This window comes from Condylura cristata, unplaced genomic scaffold (genome assembly GCF_000260355.1).
Source record: "Condylura cristata isolate star-nosed mole 26May11 unplaced genomic scaffold, ConCri1.0 scaffold00004, whole genome shotgun sequence".
Classification (NCBI taxonomy): Eukaryota; Metazoa; Chordata; class Mammalia; order Eulipotyphla; family Talpidae; genus Condylura; species Condylura cristata.
The window spans coordinates 2,936,767-2,960,013 of NW_004567105.1; the positions used below are offsets into that span (position 1 = coordinate 2,936,767).

At 55.0% G+C, this 23,247-nt stretch overlaps 2 protein-coding genes across 3 annotated transcripts in view; one reads left to right on the top strand and one right to left on the bottom strand.

Annotated features, from left to right (window-relative positions):
- Positions 1–8,722: 8,722 nt before the first annotated feature.
- MCHR1 (melanin-concentrating hormone receptor 1) lies at positions 8,723–11,905 on the bottom strand. Of its 2 annotated transcripts, none has more exons than XM_004675640.2 (2): positions 11,637–11,905; positions 8,723–10,471 (listed from the first exon to the last, which is right to left on the bottom strand). In XM_004675640.2, exons 1-2 carry the CDS (start codon positions 11,716–11,718, stop codon positions 9,492–9,494), a joined length of 1,062 nt encoding a protein of 353 aa, XP_004675697.1. In that variant the 5' UTR covers positions 11,719–11,905; the 3' UTR covers positions 8,723–9,491. The 2 variants fall into 2 exon arrangements, with proteins under 2 accessions (XP_004675697.1, XP_012590499.1); XM_012735045.1 differs by lacking the exon at positions 11,637–11,905 and adding an exon at positions 10,689–11,410.
- Positions 11,906–22,539: 10,634 nt separating this feature from the next.
- Positions 22,540–23,247, top strand: part of MKL1 (megakaryoblastic leukemia (translocation) 1) — a 148,132-nt gene continuing 147,424 nt past the window's right edge. Inside the window, exons 1-3 of the mRNA XM_012735117.1 lie at positions 22,540–22,562; positions 22,689–22,789; positions 22,919–23,185. Of these exons, the coding sequence (XP_012590571.1) occupies positions 22,540–22,562; positions 22,689–22,789; positions 22,919–23,185 (391 nt within the window). The remainder of the gene's footprint in view (positions 22,563–22,688; positions 22,790–22,918; positions 23,186–23,247) is intronic.

The window sequence follows — 23,247 nt, forward strand, 5'->3', positions numbered from 1 at the left end:
GGGGAGCAGGCTGAAAAGGGATCAGGCGGAAACAGGACGGAGGACCACGACCTGAGGAGGCACTCCACCTGCTTCATCTGAGAGGTGCAGCATTTAAGGTTTTTCCTTCCTGGAGACATTTTCTTAACTTCTGGGCCCTTCCCCTTTACTCCTGAAGGAGGAGGGATCATCAGGGAGCCCACCAGAAATAACAGAGGTTGGGGCACGGCACTTGCTGATTTTTTGAAAGGTTTTCAAAATGTATTTGTTTATGCATAAAAGAACTGGGGTGTCAGGTGTCGAACAGAGGTGTGGGGGTGAGAGGATTCACCAGAGACAGAATGAGGAGCAGAACAGGCAGATCGATGGAAACACACTGCTGAGGGAGCAGAGGGAGACAGGAAAGGTCTGTTGTGCTATGGGGGTCACCTTCCTGGCCTGATCTCAGGCTGCAGTGGCTGGGGACAGCTTGATGGTGCTGAGACTTAACCCCTGCGCCACCAGAGATGCCCGTAAGTATCCCCCACACACACACTTGATTTTATCACAAGGAGCTATATTTGGGGTTGCAACCTTTTTTTTTTTTTTTTAACTGAGATCAGGGGAGATCAGGACAGAAAAACAGCAGCCCCAACCTCTGTAAATCAGACTTTCTGGTGTTACACTTTCACATAGAATTGTATCCCCCCGGGCGGCTGTTGCAACCTCGAAATTGCAACCAGATTTGTTCTCATTAATGATTGCCAAACCGACTCAGGAGGCCCTCAGAAAGCAGCTGGGCTCCATCGACCTTTCCTAAAGCTCTGTGAGCCCAGGGCCCTCTGCAGACAATGTCCTCTGCAGACAATGTCCTCTGCCAGGGGAGCTTATCCGGCTTGGCCTTCAGCTCCCGATCCCGCTGGTGAATCTTTTTTTTTTAAAAAAAGATTTATTTCTTAATGCTTATAAGAACTGGGGTACAGGCCGCGGTTGTGGGAGAGAGGATTCACCAGAGACAGAGTGGGGAGCAGACAGGCTGCAGTGGCTCTGGACTTAGCGCTGTGCCATCGGGAGGCCGTCGCTGGAGAATCCTCAGCCGGGCCCCTCTGGCTGAGCAGCCCTGCCTGCAGCACTTACGCCCCTCACACTGGTGGAGCCCAGCTGTGACTTCCCGCGTGCTTCAGAGCGAACTGCTGACCTTCTCTCCCACTGGGCCGGCGTTCTGGGCATCAGGGGCCCTGCCAGCCTTTTCTGTGATCTTGGGCGTGGACCTGCCCACTCGACTGGACCGTCTTGGGCCTTCGCCCTGACTTTGCTGTCAGATGACCCACTCCAAGTCGTGTTCCAGCCCAGCAGTTCTTCGGCATCTGGGGAGGATGGTAAACCCTGCAAACCTGCCTGCAGCATTTCCTGTGCATTCGGATTGGACAGAGCCCAGTGTTTTCAGCCGATTCAAGGTTCTGTGACAATCCTTCAACTATTAACCGGTTCCGCCAGCCTCAAACTCTTCCTGGCTTCCTCCTGCTGCCCTGCCCCTTCTGTTTCCCGAGCCGCCCTCTCTAGTGACTGAGACCCTGTTTGGTGGTTGCTGTTGATTCCGTCTGCCTGTCATGCTTCTCTCTGCATGAGATAATAGAAATTCTCTTTTCCTTTCAGGAACTCTGTCACAGCTGATGAATGACCCCCCTGGGGTGAACATATGACCTCTCTTGGTCAGTAAAAGGGTCCCGTCCCCCTAGTTCTCAGGCTTGGTTGGGCCTCAGCGCGAGGACAGGTAAATCGAACAGAAGAAGCGTTTTGGGGGTTTGAACTAGAATGGGACAGAACTAGAAATGGGCAGGCAACGTTCTGGCTAATTCCCACGGACACGGCACACTCGCATGCCAGCTGGTGGCCCCACAGGAGGACACCCTGGGGAGGGAAAGCAGCAGAGAGGGAAATTAAGGCAAGCGATGGCGGGAGAGGGCTTGAGGAAGGGAGAGTGTGCTGGTGACCCCGGGGGCCCTTGGGCCCTGTCAGGTCTTGACGCCCCAGCGGGCCCTGAGTTCCTCCACTCACAGGCCAGTCCGTTGCACTCTTCTGCTCCCATCTGCGGGATGTGGGTCGCCCCACCTGCGGTCAGAAACGCCCTTACTGACTGTGCGGTCCGAGGCAGTCCGCTGCTGCTGTCGCTGTGCCGTGCAGACTGGGGGGCTCAGGCAGCAGATTTTACTTCTCACTGTTTCGGAGGCTGGAGGCCCCGTCTGCAAGTGCCAGCTGACTGCACTTCTGGGAACCTTCTCTCCCCGCTTGGGGTCAGCTGCTTCTCATGTGCCCTCGCACGGCCTGTCCTTGGTGGGTGCAGGTGTGAGAACGAGTGAAGAGGCAGGATCCTCGGGTTTCTTCTGCGGACACGCACCCCCTCCTCACTTCATCTGAACATCGTGACTCTCAAAAGGCCCCTCTTCCAATATCAGCTTGCGTTAGGGCTTCCGCATACACATTTTAGGGGACTCCATTTAATCCTCAGCCCTAATCTTGATGACTTACTTTCATCCTAATCTTAAAGACGTTCTCATCATTCTGATCAGGATATCTCAGTTGCAAAATTACAAAGCTCGACTCAAATGGCTGTTAAAGAAAAAGGAATCTATTGGTTCCACTAAGGAAACGGGCCAGCGATAACCCAAGCTTCAGGCAAAGCTTGATCCAGGTCCAAACCATGTCACCTAGTTCTTACACACTCTTTCAACTCTCTTTCTCCTGAACTGGCTCTGCTCCCGGGAAGGTTATCTTAGCCATCCAGCAGCTTGCAGAGCTCTGTGCCTCCCACTAAGTCTAGAAGTGGAAGGAAACTACCAGTAGCTCGGAACAGATAAGTGTAAGGACTCGAGCTCAGGAGCCCTGGCTAACGGCTTGCATTCCACTGTCTGCTCTTGCATCCCTACTGAGCCACCGTGTCCGGAGGCAGAACAGAGTAATTGCGACCCGTTGGGACCCATTCCTGGAGTGGGAAGTTCAGGGTGTCGTCAGCTACAGTGGCTTAAACAAACAGACATCGGTTTTTCCTGCACCACGAGAAGTCTGGAGGATGGTGTTGGTTCAGCCAGTCAGTGAGGCTCTGGGGACCCAAGCTCTTCGGTCTTCCTGCCTGCTGGTCTCGGGCATTGCTCTGCATTGTCATGCTCGTCACCTCGTGACCCCAGAATAGCAGCTGCAGCTCTAGATGATGCATCTGCATTCAAGGCAGGGAGAAAAGAGGAAGATAGCAGATGCTGCCAAGCGCAGTCTTTTCCACCCATCGGGAAAGCAAAACTTGTTCCTGAAGTCCCCGCAGCAGACCCTGCTTCGGTCCTGGCATCCAAGCTGGACCCCATGGCCAGTAGCCCCAAGGGAGGCCAGGCTGTCTGATGGGTTCAGGCTGGTCAGGACCCACTGCCTGGGGGTTGTCTGATGAGAAAGGTGGCACGTGTCACCAATAACATCAAAGTTTCTTAAATACACTGCCTTTCCCACCTCTCTGTATCTGCTCAGGCGTGTCCCACTGCCTGAAACGTCCCTCTCCAGCGTGAGTTGTCCAAGTCCCACCTGCCCCAAGTCCCTGTCAAAGGCTGGACTCCCCCAGGAGATGAAGAGGCTTCTTTAGCCTCTCACAGCACTGTCCACCTGTATCTTGGGTCAGTCTGGTGCCCGAGGTCAGCATCCCCCTGGACAGACAGCGACCAGCTGCATTCCCAGTGCATCTATGCCAGATCACTCAGCCCCACGGCACCACGATTTAACTCATCTCTGAAATGGAAGCACTAATAGGTCCTGCTCACAGAGCTGGATCAAACAGACTTGATGGCAAACGTTCAGCGGAGGACTATCCTTTGGCCACACTTGATGCCTATTAGCCAGTATGCTTCATGGGGTCCCCTCATTCTCTGCCCTCCTCAGCTCCACACACTGCTTCTTTTCTTAAATTTGAGGTAAAATTCATCCTTTTGAAATGTACAATGCGGTTTTTAATGTACCCGCAAGTGTGTGCTATTAACACTGCTATCTAATTTCAGTGTTTATCATCCCCAAAGGAGACCCTCCCCTCACAGGACTCACTCCACCTCAGCCCCTAACCACCACAGGTCCACTGTCTCCATGGATGTGCCTAGTCTGGAAATTTCCTAAAAATTGGAATCATATAACATGTGAGATTTTGTGTCTCAAGTGTTTCCAAGGCTGATCGACCATGTGCATGTGATGGGACTTTGTTCCTTTTACTGGCAGAGTAATATTCCACCATGTGGCTCCACCACCTAATCAGGTGATGGCCATTCGGGTTCTTTCTGCTTTTTGACCCTTCGGAAGGACACTGCTGAGTACTCGTGCATGTGTTTGATGTTGACCCGTGTGTTCCGTTCTTTTGGGCAGATGCCTCAGTCATGTGGCAACTCTATGTTCACCGTTTTTGAAGAACTGCCAAACTGGTTTCCACAGCACATGACATGGAGCAGTGAGCAAATATTCCAGAGTCTTCACGTCCATCACCAGTGCCAGTACTGTCTGTCTTGTTCTGCCATCCTTGACTCGTAGCCACTCACTGTGGGCAGTCAGGGCAGCCATCTGTTGAATGGAGCTCTAGGGACCCTCGCTCCCTCACAGGCCAGAGAGATAAGCACAGTGGCATTGTTTATCCACTGGCGGCGTTAATTGTGGAGGTCCTGCTTCTCTACCTCCGCTTTGTGCCCACTGCATCATGCCAAGAGCTGAGCCTGGAGGCCACTCCCTCACACAGCATAGAGGGGGGCACGGAGAAATCAGCAGAGACTGGAATGCAATGCGGTGAGAACAATCCTGGAGGGCAGCATTCAGCTTTCCAGGGAAGGAGGGTCTTCAAGGAGGGCTTCCTGGAAGAGGTAGTATCTGGTTTGATCTTATAGATTAAGTGGCAAAAAGTAAAGGGGAGGGGAGATTGTGTTCCCACACAGGAGAACAGCCTGAGGAAAGGTGTGGAGGTAGGAAACATGTGGACGCTATAGAGGAGAAGCAAGCCAAGGTCCACTGATGAGCGAGGAACTGAGAACTCTGGGAGTGAGAAGTCGAGGTTCTCCACAGGCAAAAAAAGGAGGTCAACCTTGGCCTGCTCGTCTGTACAATGAATGGGAACGGGATGATAATATTGCCAACTTGTAGAGATCTTGTGAGGGTTTAATGAGTTTTGACAAAAACTGGATACTGCATTTGAAGCCGTCCTTGGCCCATGCTCAGTCAATGTTGGCTACCGCTGATTCTCCACCAGAAACGTGGCAAGACATTCTCTGCAGCCTCCTCTCGGGCTCATTGAAAAGCCCAGGAGCAGGCGGGAAGGGACAGGACCCATAGTGAAGCCTGCCCATCCAGTGCTTCCCCACGCGTGGGGTGGAGGGGCAGTGACGGTTCTCAGAGCGGAGATGGACTTAGCAGACCATAGACACAACAGTAGGTTGAGGGAGGTGGCACGGGATTGTGTGTGTGTGTGTGGTTCTCCCACCAGATGCTCCATAAAACAAAGAAGCAAGAAAAGGCAGGGATCTCATTGAAAGGCATGGAGGAAGAGTCTAGTTAAAAATAATTTTTTTCTTAGTCATAAGAACCTATTATTGCCACTTTGAGTTGAGTGGAAATATGGTTGCTGACAATAAAAAACTATGCTGTTTTAAAATGGGCAAAGGGCTTGAAGAGACATTTCTCCAAAGAAGATAAACAAAAAAGATCAATTAACACATGAAAAAAATGCTCAACATCACCAGTTATTAGGGAGATGTGGCTCAAAGCCACTTCACATTTATCAGGATGATTATGGAAGGGGAGGAGGGAGGAGGAGGGAGGGAGAGAAGGAAGGAAGAGGAGAAGTGCTGGCAAGAATGTGGAGAGAGGGGAAATGCTATGCCTGTGCTGGGAATTTCCGAGGTGAGCTGCAGGGAACACAGCATGGTCGCGCCTCGAAAAGTCAAACACAAAATGTCCATGTAACAAGCAGTGCCACTGAGCTGGGTAAAGGAAGCAAAGGATTCTGAGCAGACCCTCCAACAGGCGTCTGTCCACCTTGGTCCTAGTGGCGATACTCAAGCCAAAGGGGAAGAGCGGGCCGAGATGGGCCCCAGCAGGCACGTGAAACAGGAAAGGGAGGGTAAACACGCAGTGGAATATCACGCAGCTTCAGAAAGGAAGGAAGTGTTGGCCCCGAACCTTGGAGACACGAAGGTGACTGAGGTCCTCTGCGGGCCCCAGTCAGGTCACAGAGAGAAGGTTGCCAGAGAAGGCGGAGACAGGAGGTGGAAAATCAGTGTCTCCTGGGCACAGGGGTTCACTTGGGGCTGATGAACACTTCTGGAGGGGTGCGGGCGGGGTGCACATCAAGGCGGGCGTGCTGCTGTCACTGAACCGAGCACTGGAAAGTAGTTAAAATGGCCCATTTTATGTTACATGTATATTTATTGGGGTAAAATACACAAATGTAAAATCTGCCATTTTAACTATTGTTAAGTATATAGTTCAATGTTTATTATGTATTTACCACAATAACGTTAAAAAATAAAATGAAAGCTGGTGACGTTGGGGAATAAACGCAACAGAAATATCACTGCTCATTTTTGGGGAGAAGGACTTTGCTTCATTTGTGAGGTGCTGAGTCAGAAACTGTGGGGCCCCTCTATGTGAGGCCATTGGAGGTGTGCTCCCCGAGGGTGGGAGGCATCTCCTGGGGCACTCTACTGAGCCATGGTTGAGGGAGTGTGAACACTTAGGAGGTGAGGAGGAGGGACCAGGAGCAAGGGCATCAGTTATCCTGTGGGCAGGCAGAATGAGGGGCACCCCAGGAACCCCAAACGTGCCTGCTGGAAATAGGTTCTGCCATCTGTTGCATAAAATCAAACATACGCTTAGTGCATAAGACCTTTTCATAAGACAAGAACTTTAATTACTGCAATTAGAATGCAGTAGAGAGAGAGAAGAGAAAGAATGTAGTTAAAATAGTTCCCCACGAAAGTTCCCCATCCCTCATGGGCAAGGGGCCAACAGGCGGGCTGGCCTAAAGCGGGCCAGGGAGCAGGAAAGCCTGCCCCCGCCGTTTAAGCCCCTTCTGTGAAAGGGCAAAACCAACGTAGGAGCCCAGGGAAGGCGCCAGGTCAGCCTCCACGGGGCTCTCATCCAGCTTCTTCCAAGTGTCTCCTCTGTGTCCCCCAAGTCCCTGGTGGAGTCCAGGGCCGAGAAGCAAGCTCGGCTTCTTCACGTGTCTCTGCTCCTTGGCCTCCTCCAAGTCTTCTCTTGGTTTTGCTTCCTTCCTTGCAGTTTTTCCAGCTTCCCCTCCCTGCCAGCTGCACCCTCCCCTGGGTGGGCCTGAGGACCTGGCCCCTCCCTTCTTTGGCTGTCAGGCTGTTCCGGCACTGGTGGGCGGCCCCTACCCGGGCTGCTCCCAGGCACCCACAGAGCCCAGGCTGAAGGAGGAGGGAAGTTCCCCTCGCTGTTCAGACCTTCCACCTCCCAGCACTCAAGGCGACCGCCCCCAAGTGCTTATTCTCATCCTGGGCTCCTCAAGCTTGTTCAGGCCACTGGGATCTGGCTGGGGAAGAAGTGTGAGCCACAGTCCTTCCTAAAATCTCCCCACCTTTTAAAACCTCCCTGCTCCCCTTCCCCAACTCCTGGCCTCCACCTGGGGTGTTGACATTCCCACCCACTCCCTCTCTGGTCTCCACCCCCTTGCTTCGGCTTCAGTTTAGGGCTAGTTTCTGTCTAGGGCTGGGAGCTGAAGGTCCCCACTCCTAGGAGTCCACTGAACCTTCAGGGGTCTGCTGGGAGGGGCCCTCACACCTCCTTCTTGCAGAAGGTGGGGGTGGTGAAGACTGACTCCAGGGAAGCCTTTCACCGGCAAGCCAGAGGCAGGTAAACCTGTTCTGGAACAGTAGGCAGGAGCTGTCTCCGGCTCCCTAAGAGTGTGAGTGTGCATACTTGCGCACGCACCCTCCAGCGTCTAAAACAGACTTGGGCTGATTTGAAGCAGCTACGATCCTACTGTTAGCAGCAAGTAAGGAAAATGAACCCTTTGCTCTCTGCCAGGTCTGGGTGCGTGGACCGCGCCAGCCAGAAATCCTATTGTTGATGATGCTGATAAAGAGCTCCCAGGAGAGAAGCAGCTAAGTTCTCCAGACGACCTGCTATGACTGCAGTGAAAATAGCCAGGAGGAGGTGGTGAGGAGGCTTCTGCTTTAAGGGTGCGTCTGGGCGAAGTGGGGAGTGTGCAATTTGCCCTCACTCTGTTGTTGCCTTTCTGGTAGCTGCTGCAGGACCCCTGGCTCCCCCGACCGCTCCCCAGCAGGGAGAAGCTGGCAAGCAGAGCTTGGCTGTTGCCCAGTGCCCGCCAGTCAGCATGCACGCCTCCAACCAACTGCTCAGCCTGCAGCAGCTTGAGATGCCAGCACTGCAAGGTGACTCGGCGGGGGTTCGGTGGGGGAGGGGGGGAGCTGGCCGGAGGGGCCTGCACCGAGTCAGTCAAGAGGGGAAGCTGAGTCGTGTGAGTCCGGAGAACAGCCCAGCGGCAGAACTGCAATCTAATGCATTCACACTAATGCGTCCCCGTCACCAAACCCTCCCTGTGGGTCTAGACAAGCAGAGCCCCGCTTCTTCCCCCCTTAACACGCAGCCCGTGTCATGGCCACGCCCACGCCAAGCTACCTCTCCTCCCCTTTCCTGCCACACTCCTGCACCCACCACCCCACCCCACGGAAGGGCAGCTGGACAAGAGCATCCAGATGACGAGGGTGCAGGTTTTCCTTTATTCATTTTTATTTGGGAGAGGAAAGACCAGAGCAAAACATGGTCCAGCACCCCAGGCATCAGCACAGCCCACACCTGCAGGACGCAGACGGGCACTGAGTCCGGACCTGGCGGCTGACAGATGTTCGGCAAAGGGACTGTGTGTCCACAGCTGCAGAAGCCCCCGCCTGCCCGTTTTTCTTAACTGCAAGACCCCTGCCCCAGGTAGCCTTGGCATTCTCAGTGCATGGCTGAGCAAGTTGGGCTTTTACTCCCGTGGGCTCAGCGCCCACCCCGCCCCCCCATAAACATGCACCCCCTAGAGCTAAAGGGAGATGAACAGACGTTGGAAAGCACGATGGCATGGGGGGAAGGCTGCTCCCCTCAAGCCAACTGGCCACGGAAAGCGCACCGAGGCCACCCCAGCCCCATCTCCTCAGGGCCCTATGCAGTGTGCACATATCGGTCCTGATCTCGTGCTGGGCCGCCAGCGGATGGAGGGTGCCCTCCCCCACCGATTTTCAAACCAAAAGTTGCTTCTTCCTCAGTTTCTGTTCCACCCAAAGAGCTCATCCCGCTCTGCCAGGGGGCTCTGCCAGGGGGTTTCTGACGTTTGCAGCCCCCAACCTGGCTCCAGCCTCCCCAGCAACTCGTGGGCCCCGGGGCGGGTTGTGGTCACAGTAACCCCTCACCACCCAGCCTCCCTGCCGGCTCCCAGCGGGCCTCGGGCGTCTCCCCGGGGCTGCGGTGTCCTGACTTGGAGCTGCCAGGGTGGCAGGGAGCTGTCAGGTGCCCTTGCTTTCTGTCCTCTCCTCGTCAGCCGTCTGGGCATTGCTGACGGTGTGAAGCTGCCCCTGGGCCGCGGGCTTCACAGACAGGACCAGGCGTTTGCGGAAGGTCTCACAGAGCACTATGTACACGAAGGGGTTGAGGCAGCTGTTGGCATAGCCCAGGCTGATGGCCGCGTTGTACAGGTAGACGAAGGTGAGCGTCGGGCGGCTGATGGACAGCTGGGTCAGCTGCAGCACGTAGTAGGGCGCCCAGCACACGAAGAAGACCAGGCAGATGGCGATGGCTGTGCGGGTCACCTTCTTGGTCCGCAGCCGGATGCTGCGTTGGGAGGCGGGGGCCACCGACGACGTCATGCGCTGCAGGATCCTCACGTACGCGGCCGTGATGACCACGAAGGGCAGCGCAAAAGCCAGGAAGAACTGGTACAGGGTGAACCAGTAGAGGTCAGTGTCGGGGTTGGGCAGGCGGATGCCGCAGCCCACCGTGCCCCCGGGGAAGGGGATCAGCCTGGCGTAGAGCCACACAGGGGTGATGCTGACGAAGGAGAGGGCCCACAGGAGGCAGATCACCAGGGTGGCCACCGAGGGCTTCCGGAACTTGGTGGAGGAGATGGGGTGGACGGTGGCCAGGTAGCGGTCGATGGCCATGGCGGTCAGGATGTAGGTGCTGGTGAACTGGCTGTTAGCGTCCATGGCCGTGATGAGCGTGCACATGGTCTCTCCAAAGTGCCAGACCCCGTTGCCCATGAGCTGGTGGATCATGAAGGGCATGCCCAGGAGGAAGAGGAGGTCCACCACCGAGAGGTTGATGATGAAGATGTCGGGGACGTTGCTGCACCAGCGGAGCTTGGACTTCTTCACCACCGCGAAGATGACCGCGGAGTTTCCCACGATGCCCAGCAGGCAGATGGTGCCGAACACCGAAGGCATGATGATGTTGATGTAGGAGACGCTGCCTGTTCGAGCCGGCAGCCCTGGGAACAGAGGGAGCAGATGCGGGGCCCCTGAGCCGCACCCTGCTTTCTAGGGGCCTAGAGCTGTGAGTGGGGGGCGGGTCTAGCCACGCCCGCCTAATTTCCATCGACCCTCCTATTTCAGCTCTGAGCCCACCCTTCATCTGGAAGCTTCCTCCCCAAGTCGCTGCTAATCCTGTCCCCTGGCTTCCTCCACCGGTTCCCAGCTTTATCCTACCAGATTCTCCCGCACCACCTGTTTGTTGAGGGGCCCAGTTCTCCGCCTGCTGCATTTTCTCAGAAGGCACCGAGTACAAAGTCACAGCTATCTGCAGAGGATTACTCAGCGAGCCAGGACTTCAGCAGGAAGCCTCATCTAAATCGCCAAAAGGACACAAAAGTGTGTGCGCGCTGTGCTGTCTCTTTTCCAATTTGCAGCCCTGATCGGTTCAATTTAGAGATTGCTGGTGGGAAGCTGAGCACTGACCCCTGGGCTCTCCAGGGTGATGGCCCCACAGAGGCTTCGCCCCGGGTTCTGCGGTGTGCCGGGCCCTGCCTCCTATCAGGGGATCTGTGGCTGGCCTCCGAGTCTGGGCTTCCCGGGAGCAGGGGCCAGAGCTGCGGGTGGTAGCCAGCCTCCCGAGATTTTCTCCTGCAAACCGTCCCTTTCTCCCGTTCCTTCCCTTCTCCTTCAAAGCTAGAATTCCAAGGCTTCTCAGCTCCGGGAATGTCAGGAGGCGAATTCTCGGGAAACTTAATCCCTCTCCTCTGGTTTGTCGCCGCCCCTCACCTTCCCCGGGGCAGGAGGCTGCCTCTGAACCGGTTCCTGCTGCTGAAGGGGAAGGCGAGAAGGCCGTGGTGAGAGGGAGCCTGGCTGCCCCCCAGCCTCGGCTTCTCCGCCGCCTTCCAGCCGGTCGTATTTTCGGCAAAGCCTATCGGAACTCGGCAGCCAGCCCGCCCCGGCGGCCCCCACCCCTGCCCACTGCCCAAGGTGCCAGTGTGCCTCTGCCCTCTGCTCTGCCCCTGCCCCTTCTGCCCCACGCCCTTCTCCAGCCCCTGGGGCAAAGCAGATCTCGTCCCCCCACCACTGAAATAAAGTTTCCCGAGCAGTTTGACTCAGAGGTGAGACCTCCCGGTCCCCACCCCAGCGCGCAGGAGCGTGAGGGCTGCGCTCCACACCACTCACCGGCCAAGGTGAGGTTATCCGGGCCGTCCGAGGTGTTGCTGGCATTGGGGCCAGTGGGCAGCAGCGAGGTTTCCAGGTCCATGGTGCGGCCGCGGGGAGCCTGCTCGCTGGCCGCGCGTCGCCCCCGCAGGCTGCGGCAGCCCCGGCGGGGCCCGCGGTCCGCAAGGGGGTCGTCTTCGGCCGTCCCCGCCGCCTCCAGCGCCGCTCTCCGCTCGCTCCTCGCCAGCTCCTACTGACATCACCTACACACATTAACATTCGGAGGCAGATGCACGTTAACCTCTTCCGTCCTGCGCCGCAGCGCCCACTTGGGAAAGCCAGCGGAGCCCAGGCCCCGGGGAGCCGGCGGGCGGGGCTCGGCCCCGCGCGGGGAGACGGGGTTGCCGGCCCCCAGGCTCGCGGGGCTGCTGGCTGCCTCCTGCGAGGGGCCAGATCCCCGCCAAGAGCGGCGGGTGCCTGGCCTGGAGCAGACCCCAGCCCCACGCGGAGCCCCAGGGCGGTGGCTGGGGGTGGGGGGTGGTTTGCTCAGGGTGTCGAGGAGTTCATGGGGGGGGCGCCCCCCTAGGCTGGCCCAGCAGCCGCCTCAGGCCCTCCCAGGGCCTCTGCGGTGCTGTGGTCCCCAACCACCAGGCTAGACGGCCAGGTCCTTCAGAAGCTGGGGCAGTGCCGCTGCTGAGCCGCTGACCACACTGGGGGGTGGGGGAAGGGCTGCGGGGGGGTCGGGGGGCACTCCATGGCATAGGAGCCGGCAGACTAAGGGGTTTGTTGACTGAGGCGCTCAGGTGTTTGAGGTTTTACCTGGGACTCCTTCAGGCAAACAGCAGAACCTAGGCCTCCCCCCCCCCCCCAAATAATCACCAGCAACAACCTTAGAGGGTAAAGAACTGACTGAATCCTCAGAGGGACATCTGGCAACATCCACGCCCTTCACCCCAGGGGCTGCCATCACGGCATCCCAGTACCCCACCCCCAGCCACCGCCCTGGGGCTCCACGTGGGGCTGGGGTCTGCTCCAGGCCCGGCACCCTCCCTTCCTCTGAACCCTCCCTTCCTCTTCAGTCTTCCTTGTTTACTTCCTGCAGTCAACAAGTAACTGTTGAATCCTTACTGCTAGCCAGGCGCCTGCCACTGGTGAAAATAAAAAAGAAGTTTTTGAGTTTCTATCCTCAAAAGAAGATTACAGCCACATAGGGGAGACAGAAAATTGACCCCCCCCCAAAAAAAGAGAGCAAAAAGAGACAATGCATGATTTTGGTGGTAAGTCTAGGAGCACACAAGTGCTGGCCCAGCGCTAACAGGGACCCAGGACCGGAGGCTGCCAGTTGGCATGGGAGGGCTCTCTAAGAAGTGTTTTGTCTCCAAGGAAGTGAAGGAACAGGCTGGGATATACCTGGAGGGAGAGCTTTCCAGGAGTGGGGACAGCCAGTGCAGACCTTGGAGGCCGGAGTGAGCTGGTGTCTCTAGTGGAGCAAAGGGGAGAATAGCAGGCCGAGCTCAGTGAAAAGCACAGGGCAGTTTCCATCAGCTGCCCCCCTCCCTGCACCCCCCAGGCCCCCCGCTGCAGCAGCCAAGGCAAGGACTTTGGCTTTTCCTTCATGGGAAATGAGTCACTGGAGAGGCTTGGGCTGAGGATGGGCGGGATCTGATGTGTCCACTGCTGGGTAGCGAGGCAAGCAAGCTGAGAAGGGGCTGCAGCTTGGGTTCCCCTGAAAGCAGAGCCTGAGACAAGGGTTTCTGTGCACAAAGGTTTTTCCGAAAGGGCCCAGGGAGCAGGGCCATGGGAGTGGGGACAAGGAGACAGAAAGGAGAAGTCGTCTGCGCCAGTGTCTGCTGCTGTGGCAACGGCACTGGAGCTCACCGGGGTCCTTGGAAAGGCCACAGGCAGTTTCCCAGAGTCACCCACCTGCGCCTGAGGAGTGAGGGGGCAGGAACAGCGCTGCCAGATGGTGCCTGTCCCTGGGGGCTGAGGGTTGCTTCTGGGGCCTAACTCCGGTCACCCCAGAGCATAGACAGCGTGGGCTCCTGCTGATCCAGCCTCCGTGTGCCACAAGGGTGTGCGATTTACCTTTGAGGCAAGAGGCTATCAGCACAAGGGGAATCTGATGCTGGGACCTGTGGGGCTTCAACAGCATTGGGGCGGGAAGCAGATTTGGAGCATTATGGGGCTGCCTTGACCAGGTTTTGCTGAAAGGGACTTCCTGGAGCACTGCTGACATCTGAACTGCAGTGTGCCTGTGGGTTTTAGCTGATCCTGCTGAAGCTGTTGGAATCACTACCTTGGATGGGTTTACACTCACCTCCGCAGCTGACTTGCTGTGTCATCAAGTAAGAAGGCCCAGCCGAATTGGTGCCAAATGGTAACTGGAGCAAAAGGAGCTTGGGGTTCTCCTCACTGCGGGGAGGGGGGTCTGTGTTGGCTTTTCTTTTTTTGTAGGTGGCAAAGTCACAGTAACTGGCATTTGTGCGGCCTTTGTACATGTGCTTATCTTGGCTGGGACCGTAGGACAGAGGTGACCTCAGTGACAGATGTGGAGACAGAGGCTCAGGGCATTGGGTGACTTTCCCAGAACCATCCAGCTGGCACAGAGGAGCCTGGCCCCCAGCCTGGGACTCCAAATTCTGCCCTCTTTCCTCACCCCAGGGGACCCCTGCGGTGAGACTCCACTTTCCAAAATGCTGATGCTGAGAAAATGACTTTGGGCCAGTCTCATCCTGGAAGGCAGCCCTTTGCCAGCTGGTGGCCCCTTCCCCTGGAGTTCCAGTCTCCAGGCCTTAATCTGGCCAAACGGAACCAGGCTTCTTGCAATTTCGGTTTGAAAACAAGCTCCCGGGAGAGCAAGAGGGGCCAGAGACCCCTGCAAAGGCAGAGCTGGGGGGCCGTGGGGGCAGCGAGGGGCACCTCCCCAGGACCCAGCAGCCAGGGACCAGTTGCTGAAAGCACCCGCTGTCCCAGTGGGCGGCATCTCCAGTCGCTGCTCTCCATTCCCCTCACTCCTTCACATCTTAACTTCATCAGCGCTGCTGGCGCCCATGTTCTCACTGTTTTTCATTCATTGCCGCCCACTCACAGCACCGCCACGTCACAGGAGGAATGTCTCGCTTCAAAGCCTTATTAACTTTCCAGGCAGCATGCAGCTCACGTAGGAGCTGAGTCAGGGCCATCTCAGTCAGCCCCAGAGGAAAACTAAGCGAGGCTGACTCAGAGGGGCTGCAGGGTCTCAGCAGAAGCTGTCGGAAGAGCAGGGACCAAATCTATCCCAAGGAGACAGAGGCTGGTGCTGGCTAATCCCACAGCAGGTTCCCTGCGGCCAAATTATACAGCTCATCTGCTATGATTACGGTCTATATCTGTTCTCCCTCTGGTAACCCAGCTGCCCCTGGGCTTCCTGGAAAGAAACTCGGCCCCCAGGGTGTGGTGGACCCACATGTCCCCATATCCAGGGCTGAGCATGTGACTGTCAGAGCCAGAGGCTCAGGTTAAAAATTCTGAGACAAAAGTGCTCATTGCTTTGGCTGACTTGAAACTGGAGAAGATGTCAGTGTTTCCACCTTGCTCCAATCCTACAAGGGAGAAATGATGAGAAATTGAGTTCTGATTATGTCCTGGAGTCCTGAATCCAGCCATACCTGAAGCTGCTTTGGGATTCCTGTGGTTAATGTTTTTCTTTTGCTTAAGTCAATCAGTGCTGAGTTTCTTACACCAAAGAGTTCTAATCAATACTAGTAGGTACTACTATATTTAATTTGGACACATAATTTCCCCTGCACTTTTAACACCCCTGATGCTAAGATCTTGCCATTTGTGACAACATCCTGATGGGAACTTTGTTGTTTGCAGATTTGAGAAGTGAAGCACAACTATTTGTATTGTCTCCAGCTGAGCTGGATGGACTGTTGGTAAGGCATAATTCAGTGCTATTCCAAGACATCTCACTGTGATTTAGCAGTTGGACAATGTGATTATGGGGCAGTGGGAGGTAAAATTGACATTAGCGGAATAGTTTCTCTTTGGAGGAATGACTGTGCAGCAGGACTGTGCAGCGGAACTGCAAACACGCCTGCACGCAGTGTGTCCTCGCTCCACCCGCTCTCTGCACTTGATTTTCTGCTTTATCTGTATTTTGGGGGCAGCTGCTTATATCTTTCCACTTTATTGTATTGAGTCTGGTAAGACACAACCCTGGAGGACAAGAGTAGGTGAAAAGCACACATAAATGATCTAATTTTTAAAAAGATGGCTTTGGGGGGCCCTCCCTGGTGGCGCAACAGGTTAAAGCGCAGCACTATCAAGCTATCCACAGCCACTGCAGCAAGAGGTTGATCCCCGGCCAGGGAGTGACTCCCCGCTGCTCCCCTGAGCAGTGTTTCAGTGGGTCCGCCTGTTCTGTTCTCCCCTCTGTCTCTGGTGAATCCTCTCACCTCTGGTGTACACCCAGCTCTTATATGCACAAATAAATACCTATCTGATAAACGAATCTGGAATTTGAAAAGAAAACTCCTACAAGTCAGTGTGGGAAAGTTAGACAAATCCAACAGGGAAGTAGGCAAAAAGACTTGGACAGTTGGCAAAAGAAGATGCCCAAAGGTTGAACAGATTTCAGCTCTGAGCAGAGAAATGCAAATGAGCTATAAGATGAGACCATCCCACTTGACTGGATGAAATGAAAAGGGTCAGAAGCATCACATCTAGATTAGGATGTGCAGCGCGGAGCTCTGCATGAGTGCAAATGGCCACAGCTACATTCGAAAGCTAATTGGCAAAGGACAGCCTTCCTTATGGCTTGCCAGTTCCATTCTCAACTGAAGTAGGCAAGTGTGTCCCGAGAGAGGTAGAAGGATACTCATTCCAATGCCCCGCACTGAAAACCACCCTTCATCAACAGGGCACGTTTACTATCACATATTCCTGTGATGCAAAGAAAATGAGCCAAGTACAAAGATGTGGCTTCATCTCACTAATAGTTTTTTTTTTTAATTTTGCATAGAAGAATTGGGGTGTAGGCCAGAGGTGTGGGGAGTGTGGGGGGATGAAAGGATTCACCAGAGACTGAGTGGGAGCAGAACTAACTGCTGAAATCCACTGCTGAGGGGAATGGTGGGGAGATAGGAGAGGTCTGCCGTGCCATGTGGGCCACCTCCCTGACGGGGATCCAACTTGTGCTTCAGTGTCTGCTGATAGCTTCAAAGTGCTGAGACATAACCCCTTTGGCCACCAGGGAGACCCCGCATGTCTGATTAAATTTTGTGTCTGATTCTCCTTACTATGACAGTCTGGCCATATTTCATTTAAGGCAAAGAGAAAAAAGCCCTTCTGGTTTTTATTTGTAAGACAAAATCACACACACACACCCCCAACAACAAGAATTTGGCTCGGAAACCTCTAACTGGTACCCAGCCGCTCAGTGGCTCGGTGCTCGGGGTTACCGCTCTCACCCACGAGGGGGCGCCAAAGAACAGCTTATACGATCGCCCCGTTGGGGACGGGTTTCCCGCCCAAGACAGCCTTTGCCCGGATTCCTTTTCTCTGACAAAAACTTATCCATTTTTTAGTTTCTCTGTTACTATTCACTCCAGTCTCACGTAGGCTTCCAACACAGGAGCCAAGTTCAATATGAGTATGCTTGGCTTCTATCCCCAGAGTAACCAGATAATTTGTGTTGGCCACAAAGAAGAGAAAAGCCAGGCCAGATCCCATGGGACTGAGCTGGTCAGCCTGTGTTTAAGCCCTGGCGGGGGCTGTGGAGTGGGGAATCTTGGGAGGGTCGCCAACCTTCTCGATTTGCCTGGGGGCCCCGGGGCTAGCACTGAGAGTCCCTGCAGACTGTGAGGACAGCTGGTCCTTGCCTTGCCTGACCCCCAGTTTTTCTAATCTGCAAAATAATACCACTGGGGAAGGAAGTGGGAAGGTGTGCCGAGTAGTAAGGGCAGCAAATCTAGCTTCCTTTGTAGAGTCAGGTCATCCTATTGGTGGTGGTGGCTTCAGCATGGCCTGAGTCCCTCTAACACCGGCCTTTTTCTCTCTATGCAGGGCGTTCAGTTCAACTCCAAAAACGTCTGCTTATCTTTTATGGCATGTCAAGGAATTGTTATTGGTTTTGAGGTTATTGACACTTTTTAAAAATGATTAACATGTTTCAAAGATGCGCTGAGCTTTAGGGACAAGGAGAGACAGGTGTTAACAGAACAGAGGAAGACAAGGTGAACCAGCCTCCCTCCCCACTGGCACAGCGCTCCCCAGCTCCTCGTCTTCAGGCTGGATTACAGGCTGACATATCTTCCCACCTGGGTTCAGGCTCCTTTTAATCTAATCTACAAATGACCAGGTAGTTTCGAAATGATCAGTGGTCTGTTTGCCACCCTGCCTTGCCTGAGCGTTCTCTACTTTTTATGGCAGGGCCTCCACCAGACTTTCAAGCTTATCTCTCAAACAAACCAAGCAACTCCCTTGCTCAAATATGCCTGATGTTTTCCTTCCTGCTTGCTATCTATCTCTGATGGGGTGCCCTGAGGTGGGTGCCACACCTCATTCCTGCCTGCCAGAGGCAAACCCCTCCTGTAGCCTCCTGGGTGTCTTACTAGCTCACTCTCCTCTTGCTTCATGTCTGGTTGTCCTCACTTGGTGTCCTTTATGATCTCCTTTTAGGTTTATTTATTTATGCATACAAGAGTTGAGGTGCAGGCTAGAGGTGTGTGTGTGTGTGAGAGAGAGAGAGAGAGAGAGAGAGAGAGAGAGTCTTCACCGGAGACACTGTGAGGAACAGAACAGTCAGGTCTACTGAAACACACTGCTTAGGGGAGCAGCGGGGAGACAGGAGAGGCTGCTGAGCCATGGGGGTCACCTCCTGGTGGGGATCAAACTCGTGCTGCAGTGGCTGCTGACAACTTCATAGTGCTGAGCCTAACCCGCTGTGCCACCAGGGAGGCCTGGTCTATTTCCTTTTTAGATGTTTCTTCTAGTTACTTATGTTTGTGGGATGCATCCAGAATTCTAATTCCTGACTTTGCTGTTTTTTAGCAATGTCACATTGAGTTCCCTTAGTCTGGGTGGATGACAACAGCATCCACTGCAAGACTACGGCCATGATGAGTAAGATAATGCAGTTAAAGCTCAGCTCTGCCTGGGCACAGTGAGCTGAGCATCCTCAAAGAAGTGGAAGTTTAGAAAAAGGGTGAAATCTTGCCATATGCAACCATGCCTCTGGAACTGGGGGGGATTATGCTAAGTGACATAAGTCAGAAGGAGAAAGACAGGTGCCCTATAATTATACTCACTTGTGGAACACAATGAAACAAAGCAGATGACCCTTGGACTCTGACAACAAGATAATGGTGTGCCAAAGAGGAGTGGTAGGAACAGGCAGAGGAGGCTGACTTCAGTGAGTGTGGGGTGATATGTACAGGCATTGATGTGGGAAAGTACACCTGAAACCCATACAGTGTTGAACACTAATGTCACCCCCATTATAAAATCAATATTTTAAAAGCTCTATTTAGGATGGAGGAATGTTGGAATACTGGAGTGCTTCCTGGAGGAAGTAGGATATGAGTGGACAGAGGAACCAACTTGAGCAAAGCCTTGAGAAGGAGCAGGAGTGAGTAGCATGTGCTGAGGACAGGCTGGTCGAGTCCCAGCAACCACATCTGGGGGGGACTGCCCAGGAAGAGAGACTGCCCAGGACACAGAGCAGGTTTTCCAGGTTGCGGGGAGGAAATCAGTTTCTAGTGGTTTATCTGAAGGTTTCCGTCATGTGTTCCCAGGTTTCTGTCATGTGTTGCCACCTTTCAGCCATAGCAACAAAGTTAGAGGCACTGGGCAGTGTGGAATCAGATCTGCTCTATTTACGGTAAGTTGCAGCCAAGGAAATGGACAAAATGACCATGGGTGCTAATACTAGCAGGGTTACACTTAAAATCCTGCCTGTGTGTTAAAAAATTAGTTACAGAAGTGCAAGAAATGGTGGGTTTGGCTTAATATCAGTGTTGGGATGGGGGGACTTAAAGGAGAGAGGGTGAAAGGATTGGTTAGAAAGTGAGTTGAGGGCCCTCCTTGGTGGTGCAGCAGGTTAAAGCACTGCACTAAGAAGCTTAAGCCACTTCCGCATGAGTTCGATCCCCGCCTGCCCCAGGAGATCCACATGGCGTGGCAGACCTCTCCTGACCTGCCCGCTGCGCCCCTCAGCAGTGTACTTCGTCGATCTGCCTGTTCTGTATCCCACTCTGTCTCTGGTGAATCCTCCCACCCTCTGCATCTCTGGCCTGTACTCCAGTTCTGTATGAATAAATAAATAAATCTTAAAAAAAAAAAAAAGTGAGTTGAGCAAAAGTTCAGCTCATGGTACAGGGTACGAAGGAGTCAGACCAGGGAAGGCTGAGGCCTCACTGTTCTCTGAAGCTCAGATCACAACTCTTTCATGGGGTCACATTTGGGGTGCAAGGAACAGAACCCCAAGTGGGATGAAATGTGCTGGCCACAGTGGAAGACGCAGGTGGTGCCCCTCCTGGGCCTCTCTAACAGGTCAGGATGCCTGACTTCAGCTGCTGTGAGTGTAGGCAGATAAGGGGTTCCAGGTGCCTCCAATTTCAGAGAATGACCCTCAGTGGGAGGGAACAGCCCCCGGCTAAGGGCTGGTGGGCCACGGAGCGGAGCGCTGACTCCAGAGCACTCCATTGTGGATCAGGTCAAGGCAAGATGGCGTTCTGCTACTCCCTCACAGGCTGTTTCTAAGGAGACTATCTCAAACAGAGGCTTTCACATGGTCCTCTCCTCTCTACCAGCCCCAAGGGAGTAGCAGGATAGCACAGCCCCAGTGCAAAAAGAACCCCTTTCTCCCCGCAGGTCAGAGAAGGTCACCCCGTGGCATTCCCTAAATTGCTGGAGGAGCTGTGCTTTGATTGGTCAGGACTGGGCCACGTGTTCTGCTCCACAGGTGAGTGGTCCAGTCAGCCAGGAGCCCCCAATGGAACAGGATGGGGAAGAGAATGTCCCCAGAAATCAGAGTCCCCTTACAAGGAGAAAGAGAATGTTTACTGGAAGGACCAAAATTACACATGTCACCAGCTTGGCAAACGGGAGGACATTTGTGTGGTCCTCAGGATAGTGAGGGGCATATAACCCATGACCTAGGAAATTAGGGAATGGTGGCAAGGGACTGGATGGTTTATTTGGGGAGAGGGTGTGGGAAAGGGTATACTTGTCATCCCCAAGTTCTGGAAATGTTGCCAGGATGAAGTGGGGCTAGATGTGCTCTGTGAAACTCTGGGGGATAACATGAGGCTTTGGGGTTAGAGTTTAGTGGGAGGAGGTCTTCCATAGAAACAAGGTCCTGCCTGGTGGCGCAGAGGTTAAGTCTCAGCACTGTGAAGCTGCCCCCAGCCACTGCAGCACTAGCTCAAGCTGGCCAGGAAGTGACCCACAGGGTGCAGCAGACCTCTCCTGTCTCCCTGCTGCTCTCCTCAGCAGTGTGTTTCAGTAGACCTGATTGTTCTGTCCCCCACTATTTCTGGTGATTCCTCTCACCCCTGCACCTCTGGCCTGTACCCCAATTCTTGCATGCATAAATAAATAAATACTTCTTAAAGAAAGAACGGAACAGGGGCGTTCCTGAGGTGGTGAGCCCGCCAGGCAGGGGAACTGTGAATGGCCATACCTCTCTCACATGACTAATAATTCTGTGCTTCTTACTGTGGTCTTTTCACAAGGGCACTGTCTAGGTGGGCACTATCTGGGGCGCCCCACTGGCTTTTGTCTTGGGGAAATCTGTCCCACCCAGTTACTCCCACCAGCAGTACTTTGTCCTCTGAGGTTACTGGGGCACTGGGGGCATGCCCCCTCTGGGCGCATTCACCCCAGCTTATCTTGCCTCCCCAGTATCTACTGTAGAAAATAGCTGCTGAATTAACAATTTTATTGGGACTTTCCTGCAGGATTTTTGCCTAGGGGAAAGGTGTGTGACTAAGGGGCAGCAAGGAATCAGCTCAGTGCCAAGCTTCTGTGGCCACCCTGTGGTAGTGAAGCTGCAGCTGACTTGGGGGGGAGGGGCTACTTTGGCTTTTGCAGCTGTTGGAGGGGGAGAGGCACTCTCTCATGCTCTTGCTCTGAGCTCACATCAGTGGGCATTCCCTGGAGACCTTTGGGGGAAGACAGGGGCCCTAACCCCAGTGTTTGTAGCTGGGAGGGAGGGTGCCTTTTTCTCAGTCTGTGTGATACCATCCCCTAGTAGCTTTCTGGAAAGCACTTCCCCCTCTTTTCCACCCCACCAAGTTGGAGTTATTATTCCTTTTCTGGGCTCCCTTCCATGCTGGGGGTGGGGGAGCAAGTGGCCTGCCTCCAACACAGCGGCCCTTGTTTGACTTGTTCTTTCTCTTCTCTTGAGCTCACATTCTTTCTCCTTTTTGAAGTCGTGGACCAGGTTCACGTGTGGGCCCCCCCCAACCGGGAGGACACAGAATACCACACACACACACACACACACACACACACACACACACACAGAGGTAGGGCAGGAGCGTTAGGACTGTGGAGCTGCAGGAGGCCAGAGCCCCGGGGGTCCTGGCAGCACAGACGCTCTTCCCGCGGACTCCCCGCCGACTCCCGCAGACTGGGCTCAGGCCTTGGGCTTGTCCAGCCCCTTCGCTGCTCAGCCCAAGCACTTTCGCTGGGGTTGCTCTCACCCTTCCGGGCAGGTAGGGAGGGTGGGGAGGTGCCGGCATCCAGTCTTTTACCGCTGGGCACCTTGACTTACAGAAACCAGGCTACCGGCCCCGGCAGGGCGCGGGCTGTAACGGGAAGTCGGGGCTCCCGGCCAGGGCGGGATTTATTGTGTCTCTTTTTGGGAAGCATGAAAGTGAAATAATCGATTTACTAGCCTCAGGCGTCGACCCTCCAGCCTTCTAGAAGGATCGGGATGGGCTCGGAGGGACGAACGCAGTAAGCGCTCGCGGCTCAGCGCTGACCCCTTGGCCACTCGGCTGAGTGCCGCGGCTCCACCGCCCTGCGCCTGCCGAGATGACCAGTGTGCTGCGGTCTCTTTAAGGCTTCGAAGCCCCGCCCCAGGCCGCGCCGACCTCCTCCCACCTCCTCGCAGAGGCTCCGCCAGTTCCAGACTTCCCTCAGCGATGAGGTCACCTCTCTGCTGCCCAGTGGCTACACCAGCCGTCAGTCACAGGAAGTCCCGTCGCCGTTCTCGCCTTCCTCAAACCCCTCCCTTCCCGCCCACTTCTTAGGTCGCCCGGCCAGGCCCTGATGAGGCCTCTGATTGGTCAGCGCCAATGTCATTTCTCCAGTGGGCGGGGAGAGGGGTGGGAGGTGGGAGGTGCCGCTGCTTCCGTGGCTGAGAGGAGCCGGCGGTGGCCGCGTCTGTGGTGGCCGCTGTTGCGGCGAGAGCGACCGTTTGTTTCATCCTCCCCAGTCCCGCGGCTCCGCCCGCCCCACGCCTTCCGCTCGCGGCGACTTCTCTTGTGCCTCGCGCGCCCTGACTGGACGTGGAGTCCCTCGTGGGGAGAGCCGGAGCGGGGACCGCCGCGGAGCCGGGCCGGGAGGAGAGCCAGGCGGTGAGTGAGAGTCCGGGCGGGGGACCCCTCCCCCACTGCGGCCCCGCCCCGCCCGCGCATCC

Coding starts and splice junctions, on each gene's coding strand:
- MCHR1 (XM_004675640.2), bottom strand. CDS start 11,718: ATGGACCTGGAAACCTCGCTGCTGCCCACTGGCCCCAATGCCAGCAAC. Junction 10,472..11,636: donor GGATAACCTCACCTTGGCCG/GTGAGTGGTGTG, acceptor CTCTGTTCCCAG/GGCTGCCGGCTCGAACAGGC.